General features: G+C 43.4%; 2 protein-coding genes across 6 annotated transcripts in view; one reads left to right on the top strand and one right to left on the bottom strand.

Annotated features, from left to right (window-relative positions):
• The window catches only part of Ltbp1 (latent transforming growth factor beta binding protein 1), a 374,971-nt gene that overhangs the window by 127,501 nt on the left and 225,894 nt on the right, over positions 1-21,576 (top strand). For all 5 annotated transcript variants that reach the window (XM_060364375.1, XM_060364381.1, XM_060364393.1 and 2 more), the window contains exon 4: positions 4,135-4,304. In XM_060364375.1, coding sequence (XP_060220358.1) covers positions 4,135-4,304 — 170 coding nt within the window. The remainder of the gene's footprint in view (positions 1-4,134; positions 4,305-21,576) is intronic.
• LOC110557934 (large ribosomal subunit protein eL42-like) lies at positions 19,806-20,891 on the bottom strand. The gene is made up of 2 exons (XM_021652583.1): positions 20,834-20,891; positions 19,806-20,128 (listed from the first exon to the last, which is right to left on the bottom strand). Exons 1-2 carry the CDS (start codon positions 20,889-20,891, stop codon positions 19,806-19,808), a joined length of 381 nt encoding a protein of 126 aa, XP_021508258.1.

Raw genomic sequence — 21,576 nt, 5'->3', positions numbered from 1 at the left:
TCTTCCGGGTAGCTGGTCTTTACAGCTTCAAGTTTTTAAGGACTTTGATCTCTGCTTCTTCCTGGTAGTTTACCTCCATGTGGCCCCTTCTGCGTGCATTTGCTATGAACGCTGCCTAATTACTAAGGGTATCATTTTGAGTGCAGATTTTGCTTACCTCACTCTTGCTCTGTCATCCTCCCAAAGTTGCTGTTTTGTGTTTGTTGGCTTCCTGTCTCTGTGGACTCAAACAGCACACTTCAGCCTTAATTTCCTGTTCTTCTGTTAGCCCCATCTGTCAAAGGCGTGTCCGTCAATGTTATCTCATGACCCTCGGTTGAGAAAGATGAGGGCCTCTGATTTCGTTCTTCCTCTTTCAGAGTTTTCAGCTTCCAACAGCCAATTTTGGACCTTTCTATCACCAGGATTGGTGGTGCAACACTGGAGCCTCTAATAATTTTGTACTCTTTTGCAATTGAACATCTGAAATACTTGCCTGTGGATGACAGATCTGCACTGAGCCTTATTGATGTGTTTACTTTCTTCCTTCTCTCTGTGCCTCTTGAAGGTCAGTGTCCTTATACCACATTTGAATGGCTTCTCTCCTCTTCTACGCTACCATGTACTGCAGTATCCCCAAGACCCCAAATTTCAGTCATATTTTCTTCCTCTGTGCCTGAAGCCCCACAACAATCCCTGACCAGTATGTCCTTATGCCTTAGGCTGTGTTCCATGAACTGTCACAAATGAAATAGTCCAGGACTGCTTGAAAAAAATAGCTCAGAGGGGAAAATTTCTGGTCATCCTTCACAGTGATGATTGCTATTGTTTGTGAAATTGTTTTTGCCTGTGTTTTGTGAAATGCAGACGTAAGTGGAGACACATACTGTGTCTCTAGGACAAACATGCTGCTTACTGGAGGTTGAAGTAAAAGAAAATAACATTTTTTTTTTTTGTGGGAGGCATAGCTTCCCCCACCTTGTTGCAACAGTCAGTAGTTTTCACTATACCTTAACTATCTTACAAATAGTTTTAATGCCTCTTAATGTTTATTAGTGAGTAATACAAAATATGATTGCTGATGACTGGAATGGAAGCTGAAAGAGAGACCCCAAGGGCTTCAGCAATGCCATTTTATTATTATTATTATTATTATTATTATTATTATTAGGTACAGGATTAAGGCATTATCTCATGTAGTGGATCGAACAGGGAGGTCCTCCAGTGGATGCACATTGGGGGTGTTTTAAGAGTATTAAATACTTGACGCTACCAGTGTGGCTCTATTTTGGAGTTTGTAATTCCCCCTTCTCTGTAATTGTGGGGGAGGATGGAGGAAAGGAGATCAGAATCCCCATGGTTTTAATTTTTCTCTTCAAAAATTTGCGACTCCTCTCTTGAAAATTGAAGTCACAATGAGGAGACTAACTTGATGTTCCTTACTCATGGCTAAGCCTTTCCTGATCCCAGAAATAGGGGAAATTTAAATAATTAAACACAAATTAAATTTTTTTTCTGAAGTGGTTGGAAAGAGAAGAAAAGGCAGAAGCACTAAAGAATATGTATATAAGTGAGGCCAAGAGGTGGGCCATAGTGGAACAGTGATGGTACTGGAGGGAAAGCTGGACTCTGATCCCACGGGAGGAGGAGTGTGAGGCCGATATCTCTCAGAAGTGTCTGTGGCCTGAACGACAGGGCAGTTTTTCCTGCTTGTCCCAGACAGTGTCTGCTCATATTCTCATTTTTTTTCTTGATGGAGCTGTGATGAGTTCATGTGACAAGTGCTGATCACTGGGTCTGTGCTCTGTGAGCTGTTGGAGGTAGGCAAGGTAGAGGAAGGGACAACTGATGTACCTGGCTGCAGATTTGGAGAGTGCTGTTTCTGGGCATACTAGCATGGTAGTGAGACTACAGTCTCGATTTTCTCAAGTTAGGATTGGCTGAGGGTTGTTTTCAAGTTCTAGACTTGGTGCAGCTTGCCTTCTCTTCTTCGATTCTTACCTGTTTCATAGGAGGGGTGGGAAGGAGCCCCATGTACATACACCTGTAATGTACTTCTTGCCACCATTGCTTTCCCAGTTCAGAGGAAAGAGTTGCTCACCTGGAAGGCAGGTGCTCAGACTTACCTTTCTGGAGATGGCCAGGGCAGGCGTGAGTAGTGGCCATCTAAATGTCCTGGAATTCTGGATCCTTCTGTTCCAGACAGGAGCTAGGTCTGTGTCTTGGTGCAGGGTGACAGGATGGTGGAGAGAGAGAGAGAGAGAGAGAGAGAGAAGAGAGAGAGAGAGAGAGAGAGAGAGAGAGAGAGAGAGAGAGAGAGTCACTTCCAAGATGGGAAGGAGGCTGACAGAAGAAACTTGTGACCACCAGATCTGTCCAGCTGTTTCCAGCCCCCTCAGCACACTTCAAGCTCGGAACAATGCTTACATCATCAGAAGTGTTAATCTTTAGGGTTTTAGTAATTCAGTGTGGTGACAAAGGGAGTGCCCCATTGGTACCACATCTGGGAAGAGCGCCTCCCAAGATGTTTATTTTTAAAGGCATTTTTAAAACCACAGGGTTTAAAGTGATGAATGCCAAGGTACCAGCACTGTCACTTCAGCCACTTCTGTTCCATAACCTTTCAGGAATGTTTCCTTCTTTATCCCCAACCAGAATGAATTTGAGTCACCTTATTTGAGATTCCTTGACTATTTTTGATGAAGACACCTAACACTTTGGGTGACATGATGATTTGTCCTTTCTGTCGGATGTCATTTCATCTACTATTTGGGTAGTCCCTTTAGGGACCCAACTTCTGAGTCAGACCACACTAACGAGCAGGTGCCATTTCAAAGGCTGTTTGCATGCTCTAAAATGAGTGGGGCATTGAAGAGACAGTTCAGTTATTAACCTACTTGCTATGTTAGCACAAGGACAAGAGTCTGATACTCAGCAGCTATGTAAAGAGCCAAATGTGGAAGAACAGGCCAGGAATCTCAGCACTTGGAAGGTAGAGCCAGAAGGATCCTGGTTTGTTGAATAGCCAGCCCTACCTTAATTGGTGAGTTCCAGGCTTAGTTAGGTGGAAACAGAATGAAGAAGACAGTGGAGGCAGGTTGAAGAAGACATTGGCTATCTACCTTTGGTGTGTACACACACATACACACCCACACACCCACACCCACACACACACAGAAACACTGCACACTAAATAATAAATAAATAATATGAGCCAGTGTTATCTTTTTTTCTATTTTTTATTATTGGTCTTAGCCCATGATTAATTTTTTTTTTATTTGTAGGAACTGGTAATTATAAAACACTTAACCCAAGTTAACTTATATAATTTATGTAGTTATATTTATATAATTATTAGAGGCAGCATAAAATTAAATATACACACATAGACATTTCGGAAAGAATTGTGCATGTATATATATATGCATGTATGTATGTATGTATGTATATTGAATCAGCATCTCACTACACAGTTCAGGCTTCCCTCAAACTCCAGATGTGCCTGCTTCTGTTTCCCAAACTCTGGTATTAAAGCATGGACCACCATGCCCAGCTTATTTTACTCTTTTTCCACTGCTTTAACGTCTTTAGATTTTTATGAGCATTTTTTCTCTTGTATTTGATGAGTAGAGATCCTCTGATACAGAAAGCAAAACTGAGGCTCCAAGAACCATATGAGCTAACCTGTCAGAATTAGGGAGTTTGGAAAGTCCTGCTGGCCCACACTGGCCCCGGTGCTTACAGCTGATTTTTTGCATACTTCTATTATCCTTGCTTAGCTCTTATTATTTTTTTGTATGTGTACCTACTCATGTCTGCTTCTTTGCCTTTTTTTTTCTGAGAAATGGATGCCTCATGTTTTACATGAAACCTGTGTTGGCTATTCTCTGAAGTCTTGGATAAAATGCACCTATGATAACCCATTTCTCACATGCATTTTGACTAAACAGATGAATCCTCTTCACGTTGGATACTTCTACCTGTAAACCAGCAGTTTCTTCCTTGTGTGTTATAAATGATGGGATAAATGAGCCTTATGTGGTACTGGAGCTCCTGCTGAAGTTTAATTTCTTGTTCTCTCCTTCTTAGTTGACTTAAAAAAAAAAAACCAAAAACCCCATGTTTATTTTCTTCTTCTCTCTTCTTTCTTCCCAGAGTGGCACCTTTGTCTTCCCAGAATGTGATGATTCATCATGGCCAGACTCAGGAGTACGTGCTCAAGCCCAAGTACTTCCCAGCTCCGAAGGTGGTCTCTGGAGAGCAGTCCACCGAAGGCTCTTTCTCTTTAAGATATGGGCAGGATCAAGTCACGGCGCCCTTTCAGTGTGAGTATCTTTTCAGACAGCCATTTTCCTGTGTTATAGACTCGGAGTTTGGAAACGTTTTCTTTGGTTTAGATGGTTGTAATGTGTCACAGTAGATAAAATTCAAGAGTCATTAAAACACCTACTTTGGTTCCTAAAACAACCAGACTGCAGATTTTTAGCATGGTTTCCTTATTCGGAGGAAAGACATTTTTCCGGGACTTTGGAAATAAATCTGGAGTGACTTGCCTGAGATTCTGTTTCTGCAGGGTTTCTTCTTCTGGGAGACGTGTTCCCTCTAATTTTAGGTACAGCTGCATGTCTGACATGTTTGTATTGATAAAATGTTTTCTTTAGTTAAGCTGCCAAGATCCATTCCTTGTGAACGGCCTGATTTGTCCTGCGTTCCTCTCTGAGGTTCGCCTATGGTAGCTATTTTTATGCTGAAAGGTCCACCTAGTTTTCGGTCTACCTAGCAGATGGCAGGGAAGACCTGACTGGATTTGTAAAGGACTATTGTATCTGCGGCCAGCTTGGTTGGTATCTCCCTGTGTGAGAAGCTCAAGGACGCAGGCCCTGGCTGGAAGGGTAGGGAATGTGATGATTTGTGGTTTAGGTATTACAGAGTGTCTGCTGGCAGAATCCGCGGAGAATGCGCTGGAGCGAGGCACGGTCCATTCAGAGGCGAGAACTAGACGCGCCCTCTCCTTCCAGCAGCTTCCTGCTTTAGTCTGTGTTGACTGATTGCCTTCATACACCAAGGAGCATGCCAAGTGTGAGGTGGAAAAGGACTCTCTGTTACTAGCAGGAATAGTGCAAATAGTTTTGCTCCCCGTTGGACACTTCCAGAGTTGGAGTCTGCTGTAGATTTGATGATCTGCTGCTGCCCCGACCGCCTACTTTCCATTCTGACCCTCTGATGATTGACGCTTGCTTCTTTACAATAGAAAATCCAATGGTAGATTTGTCTGTCTCCCCTCCATCTTTTGAGAAAGTTCTCTTCTGTGGCTGGTGGCCGGGCTCCAGAGTGATAGTTTGGTGTGGCTTATTGGGATGGTGATGAAAGCAAAGGGTGACCTTAGGGAATTGTGTAGACACCACTTGGATCGTCTTCCTGTCAGGCAAGACAGTTCCTTGTCAGTCACAAAGGGAACAGAAATGTAACCGCCCTGCTTCTTAACACGCTTTGAGGTCTTCGGGGAGTGTTCCTTCCATGGGAATATCTCCCAAGTGTGCAGCATTTTCCTCATCCTGAGTTTAAGAGTGAACAAAAGAAGGTACTTCCTGTTTCTTGGAAGTGATAAGAAGGGGATTTTTGAAACTTTATACTCATATTGATTAAGGAAGAAAATTCCAAACTAGATGGAAAAGCCAAGGAAAGATGGCTTGAAAAGATAGCTTGAGGGTCACTGGGAAGAGGAGGAGATATGGTGCTCTTAGTTTATTACTGTTGACTTTTTAGTAAAATGAAATTCTCTCTCTCTCTGCTTCCCTTTCTACACACACATGAACATAAACACACACACACACACACACACACACACACACACTCCCTACCTACTATCTCAACCTCTGTGAGAATTTAAACTCTAAAACCTTGTTTGAGTTTCAGGAAAACGAAATGATGCTGGTTTTTTAACTTCCTTGCCTCTTGTATGCATTTCATATGTAGTGGGAGGCAGTGAAAGCCTGTAGACTACCGCATGACCTCAATGGTGGTGTGCTTGTCTCCGATCATCCCAAAGATGGAGCTGGATCAAAAGGGGGGCAGTGGCCTTAGGAAAGGCTGACGCATTAGTCATATCTGAGAGCGAAGGGAAGGGGAATGTGGCTATTTTTACTGCTTCTAGTACTATATTGAGAGCTGAAGGTCAAGTTGGAAAGCCCTGAAAACAAGTAATTTTGGAGGCCCATGAAGGATACTGAAATAGGAACATGGAGGGAAAAGGACAGGAGGAAGACTGGCATGGGGAAAGAAACAGTGATAGAAGGGGCCTGAAATTGTCTGTCTCCTCACCGCCCCCCTCTGTGTCAGGTCAGAGGAGAGCAGGAACCTAGTGTGGGCCCAAGGGGAGGGGAAGTTAGCAGTGGACATCCCAGGGACAGCGGGATCCTTCAGCACCCTCATTTTCAGCTTCACAGAAGAGAGCAAGTCTAAACAGATTACCTCCGCAGTGTGCTGAAGCCTGGAAGGCCTCTCAAGAAATAGACAGTTTTGACTTGGACTGAGGAGAGCAGGCCGCTAGGACGTGCTGTGTCTTGGGATAAAGTTGCAGGATTGGTGTGTCCCTTCCCACGTGCACCGCCATGACTTTGGGGGAAGCTGAGAGGACTAGTGGAAACATTTATGTTGGTAAAAGATCTCTTGTTGTTTCTTGTTTCTTTTCTCCATCGAAAAGAAAGGTTGAAGTAGATGGGGAAGGCAATAGAATAGGTGTAACATAAAAGCAGAAGGACACAAAGGAGGAAGGTGTGGGGAGTAGAATCAATTGTTTGAAAAATCTGTAAGGACACCAAATATGTTGTATGTTGATTAGAATGATAGCTATATACTTATAGACACATAGGTTAGCAGATTGACATACATAGATAGGTAGATAACCACACACACACACACACACACACACACACACACACACACACACACACACCAAGATACACAGATAAGGCTGAAAAAGGAAGTGAGCTACTGTAATTTGTTACAGTTGGTTGAGCCAAAATTGGTATCTTGCAAACAGCAACAATGAAGCATTTAGAATCGTATATTCTGTAGCTTATAAAGCTGATAGGAGGAGGAGATAGCCAGGTCTACAAGCCCCAGAGAACAGACACTTGGTAAACAGAGCACTGGCCAGAATAAGGAGGCAAGAGATGGCAGCCTCTGTGGCACAGACTCAGGACAGCCACTCTTTGGGCAAAACACTCTTTGGGCAAAACAGACTGAATTGGAAGCAAACTATCAAGCTGCTGGGGAGGTGATCTCCTTGGGGAAGAAGCAGTGTTCTGCTGGAGTGTCCCAGAATTTAACTAACATAGCTCACCATCTTTGTCTGCTTTGCACACACGACTTCTTTTGCGCATATACTTTGATTTTGCCTGTTTGTCAGCCTTCCCAGTCACTAGGTCATGTAATGCCCTACATTGGGTTTTCTGTAGTGACTGATTTGAATGATAAGTTGGATCTCTATCCTATCCGTCAGCCTAGAATTTAATTTGCGTGGGTGTGACCTAAAGTACAGGCTGACAGACTTGTGCTTATAACTCAGTAAATATTTTAGGTTCCGTTGCCATGAAGAAAATTGAGGTTGTTGTATAAATATTTTGATAGCCTATCTAAAATGAGACCTTTTAAAAATGTCATCGACTGTAGAACACTGGGTAAATTGTTGGAGGCTGATGAGCTAGTGTTTGCCAGCCCTGGTCTAGAGACTGTGCTTGCGTGTGTGCGCATGTGCATGTGTGTGGTTTTTGTATGTATGTGCATATCTGTGTGAGGGTTCACTCGCCCATGTATGCGCATGTGGTGGTCGGAGGTTGTCATTGGGTGTCTTCCTCTACTGTTCTCTACCTTATGTTTTGAAACAGGGTCTGTCTCTCAGTGAACCTGGACCTCACAGGTTCAGCTAGGCTGGCTTGTCATGGAGCCTCTGGAATCTGCCTCTCTCTGTCCCCCAGCGCTGGGATTGCAGCTGTTCCCTGCTAGGCCCAACTTTTATATAGACGATGGCAATTCCGACTCAGGTCCTTGTGCTTCTGTAAGAAGCACTTCACCCACCGAGCGTCTCCCTCCTCTGAAACCCACCTTCTTAAACTGCTAAACACATCTCGATGTTGGCTCTGATGACTGATAACTGGGAACAAGACCGTAAAAGCAGAAGCTTCCCAAGAGCGTGTAACTGTAACTGCCTGGAATTGCCTTTCATTGTCCATGCTCCTACCATCCCACCCTCCACACCACGACAGCCCTTAGATACATCTCTGTCAAGTCTGGAGACAGCAGAAAATCAGGAAGTGCTAGGAAAACACCATAAAATAAGTTTAAGTTTTTTTTCAATGTTTAAAATGTCAGGTTGAGGAGCAATTGGGAAAATAGTGAATGTTAGTCTCAGATCTTTACAGAAAACCTTTCAGTATTGGTGAAAACAATGGATCAATAGGCACAGGGCTGAGTTGTACATTAAGATACCATCTGTATTACTCAAAAAAGTTAGCAAGCAGAGTGAGTATGTATCTAGCTGTTTTAACTCCTAGTAGAATAAAACACACACACACACACACACACACACACACGCACACACACATTCACATAGAGATTTGTATCTAACTGTTCATCACAGCCCAGTATCTAATGAGAGACAATGAACTGAATGGTCATCAAATGATGAATGACTAAACAAAGTGAGAGTAGAATAGAATAAAATTTGAGCCTTTATAAAGGAATGGGGTGTGGATACTTGCTAGAACTCACTGCGTGAAGGAATCCAGACCATACACTCTATGATTCCATGCATAGGAGATGTCCATATGAGGCAAATCTGTAAAGACAGAAAGTAGGTTAGTGGCTGCCAGGGGCTAGGGAGAGTGCCCACTTAAAGGTCAAGGGTTCCATTGTGGGTGATGGAAAGTAATCTGGAGTTATTAGGTCATGGTGACTGTGCAGTCTTGTGATTTTATACTAAAAATGATTTTATACTAAAAAACAGAGTTCTACACTTAAAAAAAAAGCAAGGCCTGTGGTGTATGAATTGTGTCTCATTTAACAGTAAGAAATTATGGACAAGGACAGTTGCCAAGAAGGTGGTTCTATAAACCTCACCAGCTCCAAGGAGCAGAGAGAACCCCATTGCTCTGGAGTCTTCGGGAAGGTGATCATGAGGGTCTTTATCCAGCACCTTCCTTGGTGTTATGTTAAAAAGAAAGCCATATGTAAACCAGCTTTCCCCCCCCCCCCCTCTGAGATAGGGTTTCTCTGTATAGTCCTGGCTGTTCTGGATTCACTTTGTAGACCAGGCTGGCCTCATACTTACAGAAATCCACCTGCCTTTGCCTCCCTGAGTGCCGGGATTACAGGCGTGCACCTGCTCAGTCTTACTAGTAATTTTAACTCAGAGGGAAAACTTGAAATGGGTAGAACGTTTGAATGGTGATGTTATAAAAGGGAATGCGTTGAGATTGTTAGACTAGTATATACCCAGGAGTGTGTGACTCACCCAGTGTTGTCTGACAAAGGGCACTAGAAAAACCTCCCTTGAGAGAGGTGTGTGGTCACATCACATATACTGCTGTTGTAGCAGGTCTACCGTGGGACGCTTGACACCAGCAACTAGTGTTTCCATTATAGTGGTAGGACAGTTTTATTACCGCGAGCGATCCAGCTCACCTTAGAGCTTATTAGGGTTGGTGGTTGGGTTACTTACCTAGGGTAGCAGAAACACGAGCCTTCCTGAAATAGTCCTTGGACCCCTGGTCACCTGTCTGAGAATGTGATGCTGGAATTGAGCAGGCCATTACTCCCTTCATTTTCTAATAGCATATCTCTTAATTGGGAAGAAGTAGAGATTTTAAGCTGAAGTTGCAGCTCTTTCTGTGTGTCATGTATGTGTGTCTGTTTTATCTCTATCTCTTTATGTCTCTGTCTGTCTGTCATACACACACACACTGACTTGCGCACGCATGTGGAGTCCAAATATTGATGTCAAATGTTCTCCTTTATTGCTCTCTACCTTAGTTTTTGAGACTGGGGTTTGCGAATTGGCTATATTGGCTGCCTAGTGAGAGTCAGGCTTTCTCCTGTCTCTGCCCACTGTTGCTTGACCCAGTGCTGTGGCTACAAACCCATGCTGTCATTCCTGTCCTCTGCATGGGCTCAGACCATGCAGACCTGAATTCAGGTCTGTGTGCTTATATGGCAAGTACTTTACCAACCACTGAGCTATCTCCTTAGTCCTGATGTTGGAGTTCTCATTGCTAATTCCAGTTGGTTTCCCACGGTAAGGGGCTCAACCTTTAAAGTGGGCTGCTTATATTTCAATATCATCCTCGAAAAGTTTATTTTGTTATATTCAAGGAAGCAGACGTCTTAAATTCCAGAGGAGGCATATGTCATGTTTTATAGATTAGCTTCCCAAAGGTCTATAAACACAGATAACTCAGACTCTTAAGAGGACTGAGGATTTATATTCTGATGCACTGAGATGGGGGCGGGTGGGAAGGAAAGAGAGAGAAATTCGGGTACCACAAAAACACAGTACTGTTAAACTGGAAAAAAGCCCACTTAAAAAAATGTTGAATACAAAGTTTTTGTTTAAATAAGCAGTGTCAGAGAAGACACAACATTAGCATAGTCCATCAAGCCACTTTGGACAGAAGGAAGCTGGTACCGCAGGAGTTGTCTTTCCTGTGGTCTTTGCTGATCTTTCCCGGTCAGTTTTGCAAAAGTTCAGACAGTTCAGTTCCAACCAGCAGCAGAGCTGGGATGACTGAAAGCCTTTATCTTTCCCCGACAGGTAGACCAGCTGCCCAGGTGTCCTGAGCCTGGTTGCAGAGAAACATGCCATGTCATCACGGCAGGGTTTTGTTTTCCAAGCTCTTGCATTTCCCCCGTGGTCTGACCACACTGTGTAGTTCAGGACTTGAGAAGGATGGACTTTTTGGGCACATGAGACATCTTCTTTGCATTTTTGGAGGCATGATGGTTGAATGTATGCCTGGCTGTATTAGCCAGGCAGACCATTCCAGGAGACAGCCCAGGTCTGAATATTAGGCGATAGGAAGCATTTAGCCCAGACCAGTCTGCTGATGCCAAACAAGGAGGTAGGCAAGGGCGTTGAGTGGAGGCCCTGATACCTATGACTAGCCACAGAATGCCCATGCTGTCGGTGTCCATGGTACAGCTGAGAGTGTTGCTGATGGGACAGAGGCGCCTCAGAGCATGGAAGCATCAAGCTTGTCCAGACTGGCCTTTTCCAAAGGTGGCAGGAAGCTCCGGAGTGGTAACTGGATAAAGGCAGCAGCTGGGATAGTTGATTTAGATGAGAAGAGCTGTGGTCCGACTCTTGTAGAAGGGATATATTGCAATGTAGAATCCATCACCATGTTGGAAATGCTAGTGAGGAGAGACTTAGAGGTCTGAAAACTGTACTGCATGGAGATGTGCAGTTACCACCAGATGGACTGAGGGCCTTTTAGGACAGATTTCCAGATGACCCAAGTGTCAATGGGGATGGAGAGATGGCCGGGAATGCATTTGAAGCCTACTCTACATGAAGACTACCATCAATGAATGTGCAAGTAGACCTATCTTTGTGTTTGGCTCCACACTGATTTCACTGGACACTACATGGCAGTGGAATTTGGACCAGCCAGCTTTCCAAGAAGCTGTTTAAAAAAAACCCCACTAACCACAACAGCCACAGATGAATAAGCATTCAGAGGACTAAAGCACACGAACAGACTGCTTTACAGAAGGAGTGATAGGAAAGCTTTATGCTTTTTCCCTTGCAAAGTCAGGTTCCCAAAGCTGCTTGGTCACCCACACACAAGACTGTAATACTGTAATTCCTCCCTGTAATGCAATGTGGGTGCCAGGGAGGTGGGTGCAGAAAAATCACCTTCCCCTCCATGATGCCTTCAAAAGCGTTGTTTTGATGGCATAGACAGTAAAACATTAGTATGTTTTACAGACTGACGCTTGGCGGTAAATGAGCAGGTTTCACAAAACGGTGGGCTGTTTCTTTGCTTTTGCTTCTGCCATCTTGCATTTGCAGCTGGCGGTAAGGTAGAAGGAGTGTCAGACTTCTGCAAGAGTTGTTTGATCCCTTCCCTGTCCAGGAAGGTATGTGAGTAGGAATGTTCTCCATCTCCCAATCAGCTACACAGAGTTAAAGATAGCCGGGAAAGGGTAGACGTGGATTGATTGTCAACATTTCCAAGAAGCTTATCCAGCGACATGTAAACAGTGATGGGGCAAAGCCTTCCAGAGGAAAGGATTATGTAGTTTAAATTCCTCCACAGGCCGTCGTCAGTGCCAGAGACAGCTTCTCGTTCCAAAGGCCCAAACTTTCATAATAATGCTCGCATTCAAAGATATTGCTGGATGTTGAGGCTGATTTCAAGGTACTTAAAAAAATCAGTACTGAGCATGGCTTCAGAATACTCGAGAGCTAAACTGTGACTTATTTTTAAATTTCCCTTGGGGTGAAAAATAACACAAATGAATTTAGTTTGCATTTGGGGAAACAGAATAGCACCATTTTGGAAAAAGAAAACCTGTAATTAAAAAAAAAAGGAAGAAATGTAGTCCTAGTTTGGGTTTTATTGCTGTGAAGAAACACCATGACCATGGAAACTCTTATAAAAGAAAATATTTAATTGGGGCTAGCTTCCAGTTTCAGAGGTTTAGTCCATTATCATCATGGCGGGAAGAACGGCAGTGCCCAGGCAGACATGGTGCTGGAGAAGGAGCTGAGAGTTCTACATTTAGATCTGCAGGCATGTATATGGGACCTCAAAGCCTGCCTCCACAGGCTTCCACACTGCCTCCACACACTTCCAAGGCCACACCTACTCCAACAAGGCCACACTTCCTAACAGTGTCACTCTCTATGAGCCAAATATTAAGACACATGAGTCTATGGGACCATTCCAATTCAAACCAACACAGATGGTGACTCTGCTGGCATTGGATTTCTTTTTGCCAGAATCCAAAGACTTTGCCTGGTTTACCTTCTGAAGGGGGAAAGAAGCAGCAAGCAGCAGCTGACCCTGGTAGAGCTGAAGCCAGTTTCAGTTCAGAGCAAATAAGACCCTGGTGATGTGGCTTGGGAGAGACTCTTCTCAAGGGAATCAAGCGGCGTGTTTGTCTTCTCAGGAGTTTTTTCTTTGCAGAAGGGTCCCCTGAAGGTTGAAAACTCGCTGCCTGGCTGTGAGAATGTCCCTGCTTTCGGATAAGGATCAGGCACTTCTCACTTGTGTGTGTTTCATGTGTTCATGGCTGAGCATGTGCATATGAGTGCATGTGCGTGTGTGTGTGGAGGTCAGAGATCGATGCTAGGTGTCTTCTTCAGCTGCGCAAACTCAGGATCCTGCAGGATCCTCCTATCTCTGCCCCTCCCCCAGGCTGAAATTACAGGCCCGTGCAGCCATGCCTAGTTACATCACACATCTAAAATATTTTTATTGTATTAGGGTTATGATCTTTCTGTGATTTTAGTTCTGCTCTATTTGTTTTCTTTCCTAATAGGTAATTGCTACCTGGTTATATTGAGTTAATTCCTGTGAAAGACAAATTATCACAAAGTGTATTTGTGTGTGTGTGCGTGTGCGTGTGTGCGTTTCAAATAAATTTTAGCTTCTTGGGTTATCCATACAAACAGTATCCAGTTATTAAAAACTTCTTGTAGTAGCCTAAGTGCACTTTACAAGTTTGGTTTCTCAAGGTTTTCAGTACCCCTCCCCTCCCTGTGTGTGCGCATGCGTGCGTGCGTCTGTGTATGAATGCAGGTGTTCTCATGTCACTGTGCATATATTCGTGTCCGCTCCTACCTTCCACCTGATTCGTCTGCTGCAGGCATCTCTGGAAGCTCCGGGATTGCAGATGCTTGAGCTCTATATCACCTCGTATGTGAGTTTTAGGGGTTCAAACTCAGGTCCCCATGCTTGCACAGCCATGGTTCTTATTTTCAGCATCAATGAAAGCATTCTAGGTAGGATTGCGTCTGTGAAAAACATTGTAACTATGTAAAAAATTTCATAGCCTATAAACAGGTTCGGAAAGCTTTGTTAGCAAACCGGATCTGTGGAGCAGGTGAGAGAGACTGGTTGGGTTGAGCACTAGCCTCCAGGCATCTTGTGTGGGATTGAGTGTTCTTGCCTAATGAGTCTAGAGACGTACCACCCCAACAGCTGGGCTGCTGTGCAGCGACCAAGCTAATGGTTACAGGTGCATCCCAGGGCTGCGGCAGCTTGATGGGGATCCAGCAGAGACCACAGCGCTTCCTCCCACGCTCTGAGCTTGCATGCCAAGGAGGAGTCTGCGCGGGGAGACTGCTCTACTTTAGGGAATAACCCTCCTCCAAAACAAAATATCTTCATTTTGTTTCTTTATTCACTAACTACCAGTATTATTTCTTATGGTTCAGCTAGAGAAAAAACTCGTGTGAAGGTTGATTCCCCACCCCCGTAGTCACTACACATTTAATGGAAAAGAGCTGTTGAGGTGGGCTTTGCTTTGTTTTGATAGGGAGGAAAGGGGGTGACTGTATTTCCTTGAAGAATGATTCTCTGATCTACTTCACTCCCCTCATTACATTTTATCTACTCCAGTATAAATAATAATTGTAGATGAGATTATATATGTACAATTCTTTCTTACCTTTTCTCTCTTGCCGCTTCTTCATTGTGGGCCGAATGGCTTTTCCTGCACATCTCCCCTTGAAGCGGATAGAATGAGTTGGCCCTGACTGATGGCTCTAAGAGACCTCTCATGTTCCCACCCTCCTTCCTGAAGCCTGAAGAAAGCAAGCGTCCAGTCTGCCCACCTTCTTGGAGTCAGCTCTCTGTGTATGTCTGTCTGTCTCTGTCTGTTTCTGTCTCTCTGTGTCTCTGTCTCTTTAGGCCACCATGTCAGTGGGACAGAAGAAGGACTGTTGAGAACAATCTAGACAAATAAGTTGTTTGTCTCAGTAAGGCACACAGTGTGGGTCTGGTTAGACAGGATGCATACAGGTATGGGTCACCCCACCTTCTGGGCACAGTGGACTGGAAAACACATGTGACCCGAGGGAAACTGGGGTGGGTCTGGCCAGCTGTCTGTCATAGCTCTCCCAGGCAAGGGTGATGCTGACTAAACCAGATTCAACAGAAGGCCTCCTAAGGGATTTGTAATGGAGAATAGCTGGAATGGAAGTCAACTAACCAGAGGAAGCTGGAGCGGCCAAAGGGAAACTTTCTGCCACATGGATGTTGGGTTCAAGAACAAGAGTCAAAATTTTTACAAAGGCCTGGGGCTAGAGCAGCATGTGATGGGTGCCTAAAAGTATGGTGTGCCTTGTTTTCAGTAAGAGACACTTACTGAACTAAGCCTGTGAGGTGTGGCTTGTGGGGCTGGGTGCCTGGATTCTCTTGAGATGTTCATCTTCCCACTTGCTTTGTGAAGCTTTATTATAATACATTCTTGCCTTGGGTAATGTGCACAAAGACTCCGGCTCCTGTAGATTCTCTTTCTTCCTGCTCCCTAACAGGTGAATGTCTTGACTTCTCAGTGTACCAGACAATTGCCTTCTAGGGAGGGGAAACTGCCCTGCTTCTTTCCTTCACTCCCTTTACACCTCTTACTCTTTTTCACACTCCTCCCTTCCAAGACAGCGTGGGATGGCTGGGCAGATAGGAAGAGGGGAAAGATGGGTGAGTTTCAGAATTCCCGAAGACCCTTGGAAAACTTGGAGAATTGTCTTGAATTGGCCTGAGCTCAGCAGAGTCTGATTTATGGCTTTGAGGGCCTATCTTGATTATTTTTAATGATTAAATTACTTTTTTTTTTTGACAATTTCATTTATGTTTATAGGGCGTTCTGTGCACTCTCACTCCTCAGCCCCTCTCTTATCTCCATCTCACACCCATCATATCTCTCTCCTCCCTAGAGGTCCCCTTTCCCACACTGATGTCTTGTTGCTTTGTTTTATGACCCAGTGATTTTAACTAGTGATGTCTGTGTGCCATAGGCACCCAGTGGATGGTCCCATAAGTATTTTCAAACAGGAATGTTTTCAGTTAGGGCTCTAGGATTCTTGTTCATGTAGGATGGAGAATGTCCAGTTGTCATTGGTCCAGTGAGTGTGGCTTAGGGAACCTTTTCAGGAAGTCTTCCTGCAACCCCATCATGGCTCCTATTCATTCATCTTTATTGGTCTGGGTTTTCTGGCAACCACAGTGTGGTATTTGTGTAAATACCCTTCAGGCATGCCTTGCCATGTCTTGTACATAGAAATACCACAGTAGTTAACTCTGTCCAAAGGATTATTTCGAAGACGTTTAGTGGAGAAAGTGATTCATGTTTCTTGTCAGGGGTCCCAGTTTCCAAGCCACACCTGAGTATATCTGGAAAAAGAAACCCTGCAGAAGTTACGATAAGCTGTATTTTTGGTCGTTAAAGATCGGCTAACTGAAAGAGAGAGAGAGAGAGAGAGAGAGAGAGAGAGAGAGAGAGACTCTCTGTCATGTGTTTGGCACCTTATGTGTGCTCACTACTGTACTAAGGTCACTGTATGCGTTTGTTCAGAGCCAGTGTCTGAGCTGCTTAACAATGGGGTGCATTTTAAGAGATGCATCCTTGGATCAGCTCGTCGCCGGGTGGAGGAGCACGCTTACCTACAAACCTTGATGGCATATATTCTTCGTAGGTGACGACCACTTCTTATTTATTTATTTATTTACTTACTTACCTTATTTATTTACTTACTTATTTTTGGCTTTTTGAGACAGGATTTCTCAGTGTATAGCTGCTCTGTAGCTCGGCATGTCCTAGAACTCACTCTCTAGGCCAGGCTGGCCTCAAACTCAGAGATCCACCTACTTTTGCCTCCCAAGTTCAGGGATTAAAGTTGTGTGCCACCACACCCTGCTAATTCAAATTTGTTTTAAAATTGACGTAGAAAGAATTAGATGCCATTATGCCATTTTCAAATGAAATATGTGTTGTTAGGTTCTCCCTCATTTCCTCCTGCCCCTTGAACTCAATAGCCCACCTTGTATCCTCTGTCCTAGCCTTCCTTTCCACATTAATCCATGTGTCCTGTTGCCCACCCTACCTTCTTGACAACCTAAAGACTCTCTCTTGGTCTCTTTTCTGGTTTTATTTTTTTTTTAGGTTTTACCCATATATGTATGTGTGTATGTGTGTGTGTGTGGAGAGAGAGAGAGATACAGTATATGCTAGGATTTGTGTGTGAGAAAAAAACCAATCTGATTTTCATCTTTCTGAGTTTGGGTTACTGCATTCAATATAATGCCTATTTTTTTCTGAAAATTTCATGGGTTTTGTGGCCAAATAAAGTTCCATGTGTTGAGGCACCACATTTCCACTATCTATTCATCTGTTGATGGACATCGAAGCTGGTTCCAAACTCCTTGCTATTGTGAATAGAGCAGTAATGAATAGCCCTGTGCAAGAGTCTCTGTGGCAGAACATGGAGTCATTTGGGTATATGCCCAGGAATGGTATGGTTTGGTATATATGGTAACTATTTTTAATTTATGAGAACTTCCCCTTACTGATTTCCATAATCGCTGTATTAGTTTGCATTCGCACTGGCAGCGGACAAGCGTTCTTCTGTCCCACATCCATGCCAATATTTGTTGTCCAGTTTCTTGATGACAGCCGTTCTGATTGGGAGAATGTGGGTATCCCAGAATAGTCTTAACTGACCTTTCTTGATGGTTAGGGATGTTGCACACATTTTAAGAACACCGACTGGTTATTTGTGTTTCACCTTTTGAGAATTGTCTACTTGTTTTGTTAGCTCATCTATTGATTGGCAAATTATTTTTTTAAGTGTTTAGGTTTTGCAAGTTTTTTTTGGGGGGGATACAAATTCTGGGTATTAGCTTCTTGTCTCAAGAGTAGCTGGCAAAGATTTCCTTCTGCTCTGTTGGTGTCAACATGATCTCTTAGTGCAAACAAGAGATTCAGTCAAAACAAGCTGTATGAGGTTACTTCTGGTGGGACACAGCATGCACATTTCAGGAAACTTAGTTTTATAATAATACATTCTAAAAAAATAACAAAGTCTATAGAGTAATAAATACATAAAGCACCAACCAGTTTCTTATCATTTTCAAGTATATATACTGTATATAGTTGTGTGTTTTAAACCTTTCCTTTATTTGTTGATTAATTATTTTACGTGAATGTGTGTGTGAGTGCACATTTATGTGTCTGGCTGTGGACAAGCTGTGGTATGTGAGGGGTCGTCAGAGAACAACTCTGGAAGCTGGTTGTCTTCTTGCACCATGTGGGGTTCCGGGGACCAAACTTAGACCCTCAGGCTTGGCTGCAGGCACCTCTACCTGTTGCAGGCCCCATAACTATGATTTTACGTGTCTGCCCATGGCAGCACAGCATGTATGTGTGTTTCCATCATCACACATCTGAGTACTGTTACATCAGGACCTTAATGATGTCGCTAAGCAGTAGGGATCTGTTAGCTCCATTATAGTCTGTGATGAGACCGCTGTTAAATATGTGCTCTGTCACCAGCTCAAGTGTCATTATGGGACTAACAGTATTAGTACATTATCTGACGATTTGAAATGTACATATTAGTCATAGAAGTTTAACAGGATCCACAGATATGAGTTAAAATGGTCAAAATCAAATTTCAGTAATTCCAGAAAGTGCTATTTTACTATTTTGTGCAAGTTAGTTTTTGGTGACTAAGAAAGCCAAATTTTGAATTCATTTCAAAATTTTGTGAATTTTATGAGCTGTAGGAATTTTACATCCCTTACCTGGACGTGGAACTACTATTAAGCACTGTTCGACTTAACAGAAGTAATTTAAAAGTAAAAGAAGCTTTTCTGATCCACCATCCCTCTATTTATTCCATTTAGATTTCACCTCTTGAAGAAAGACGTATTGAGCAGGTTTTTTTTTTTTTTTTTTTTTTTTTTTTTTTGTATTTAAAAGTCACCACAGTATTCAAGGGAAGAGGGTCCAGCTTGGTGAGGCGAGAAAACCAAGTTGAAAATAAGTAACCTAAAAAGAATAAGCTCACAGCTTGAAATATAATGATTTGTAATTATGAAACATTAGTTTGTTTTTTATTGGCAACTAATCATTCTTAGAAATTTCATTTATCACATGATACCAGAAACGTAATACTATGATGAAATAGGGAAAGTTTTCCTAATGATGAGACCTATTGAATTTGGCAGTAATCCCTTAAGGGGTAGCTGGGGCCATGGGTGGAGTCATTTAAAGGTTAACTAGAGAGACATTTTTGTGGAAACAAAGTGAAGTAAATGACATGAGCGCCATTCTGTAAGTTTGTCCTCCCTCATGCTGTACTTCTAAATTAGTTCTGAGACCTAAAAAACGCTAATTTTCTACACAACACTGATCACTTCAGGAGATTTTCCTTTAGTTTAAGCCACCTAGCAAGAATTGTTTTGGTCTATAGAGCTTCTTAAAGCAAAATGCACTCAAATCACAACGTTGTTTTCGTTCCCTCTGTTTTTTTTTTTTTTTTTTTTTTGTTGGTTATATGAAATAATTGAAGCCCATCAGGGGCTCTTGAGCACGTGTGTGTGTGTGTGTGTGTGTGTGTGTGTGTGTGTGTGTGGTGTGTGTGTTTGAGTGAGTGAGTGAGAGAGAGAGAGATAATGTGCAAGTGTATGAATATTCATGGGAGCATGTCTGAGGGCATCAACAGTCACTAGAGTTGGTCCACATAGTTTCTTACGATTTTTTTTTTTAATGAGGTGAATCAAAGCTCATTATTTTATTCTCTTCTTAACAAAACCGCCTTAGAACTGGCTCACTTGGCCCTTTGTCTTCTTATCGCCTTCCATTTCAAAATGCTTGCGTCTCTCAAGAGCCCGCGTTCTCTTAGACCTGCAGCTGGGCTCAACACACTCAGGTCTCAGCACAGTCTTCTTTGTAGTTTTAGGCTTTTTGTGGAGAATAGGCTTAGACTGCCCCCCACAGCCACTCTGTTTCCTGCCATAATGCCACTTCCCCCACGCATACAAAGAATACTTGCCCTTCTTGCACTGTGTCACTTTGTGGGGCTGGTGCTTGCCACATTTCTTGCAGAATGTCCACTGGGTCTTGGGGGCTTCACCATGTTCTCAGGAGCAATGTCTGCTCAGAAAGAAAGAGAAATAGTTTCTTTCTAATTTAAAAAAATTATTTATTATTTATTACAGTTTATTCACTTTGTATCCCGGTTGTATCCCCCATCCTCATCCCCTCCCAATCTCACCTTCCCTCCCTCTCCTCCTCCCATGCCCCTCCCCTCGTCCACTGATAAGGGAGGTCCTCCTCCCGTTCCATCTGACCGTAGCCAATCAGTCTCATCAGGACTGGCTGCATTGTCTTCCTCTGTGGCCTGGCAAGGCTAGATTTCGCCTTACACCCATGAGACATAGTTTCTTATCTTTGTTAAAGACAGGGTCTGTTATTGGTCTGGAGCTCACCCAGTAGGCTAGGCTGCCCATTTTCACCTTCACAGCACTAGGATTGCAAGTGTGTGGCATCACATCCAGCTTTACTTTTTGTGTGGGTACTGGGGCTTGTACTCATGCTTCCAAGGTAATCACTTTACTGAGTGAGCCAGTTTCCCAGCCCATCTGCTCTGCCTTTTGACATTCTCTTCCTTTTTTGCATAATTTCCATTTGTAAAGCGTTCTAGTTCATTTCATCCTGCACATCTATCTCTCTTTGGTGTCAGAGGGTATTTCCAAGTCTCCTTTATGAGGGTAACATGCTTAAGAATATTCAACTCCTTCAGAGGTGTATGGCTTGGACCCATGAGTCACTTTGTGGGAGTTACCCCTTTGCTGTTCCTGCTCCTGTCTTCCTGTGTTCTCCAAAGCCTCAGTCTCTGTCATCGTGCTCACTGCTCTTCCATTTTACCCTACCCATGTTCTCTTTCTCTGAACTATTTTCTCATTTCCAGGGATAACATTTTCAAGTTAACAGGTGGAACATTAGTTATAGATAGGAAAGGATGAAAGAAAGATACATCTTCCCCACCCCCATTTTGTCTGAGGCTAAAGGAAGGTGTCAAAGTAGAGAGGCATCTGCAGACAGAAGGAAGCAGACTCAAGCGGACATGGGTTTCTGCCGTTCATCTGTACTTAGGGTGGTCAAAGTTGGGGAGGGAAAGAACATCAAAATGATGGCACTCAGGAAAACCAAAAAGAATTTTTTTTTTGAGGGGGAATGGAATTACATGTGAAGGAATTGTGCAAATGAAGACTCCGGAACATCATGGCTTGGCTAATTTCCTGGCTGTCCATAAGGATGTGGCTTAAGATGAGAGTCAGTTGTGTCTAGATAGGAAAGGTTTTAATTTACTTCAGAGGAGTTTGATTTTTGTCAGAAATGTTTGTAGCAAGGACTATATAGGTCATGTAGAATCCTATTTATCAGAGGGAGCACTGGAGATGAGCTAAGATCCATGGGGGAAAGAGCCTCCCCTGAGGTTTGTGGGTAAGTCTTGGAATTTGTTGCTCAGTAAATGCATAATCCAGAAGCTGTCTGTCTGTTTAGTCAGCCTTTCTCCTCCACATA

This window comes from Meriones unguiculatus, chromosome 1, assembly GCF_030254825.1.
Source record: "Meriones unguiculatus strain TT.TT164.6M chromosome 1, Bangor_MerUng_6.1, whole genome shotgun sequence".
Lineage (NCBI taxonomy): Eukaryota > Metazoa > Chordata > Mammalia > Rodentia > Muridae > Meriones > Meriones unguiculatus.
This window is presented reverse-complemented; position numbering and strand designations above follow the sequence as displayed.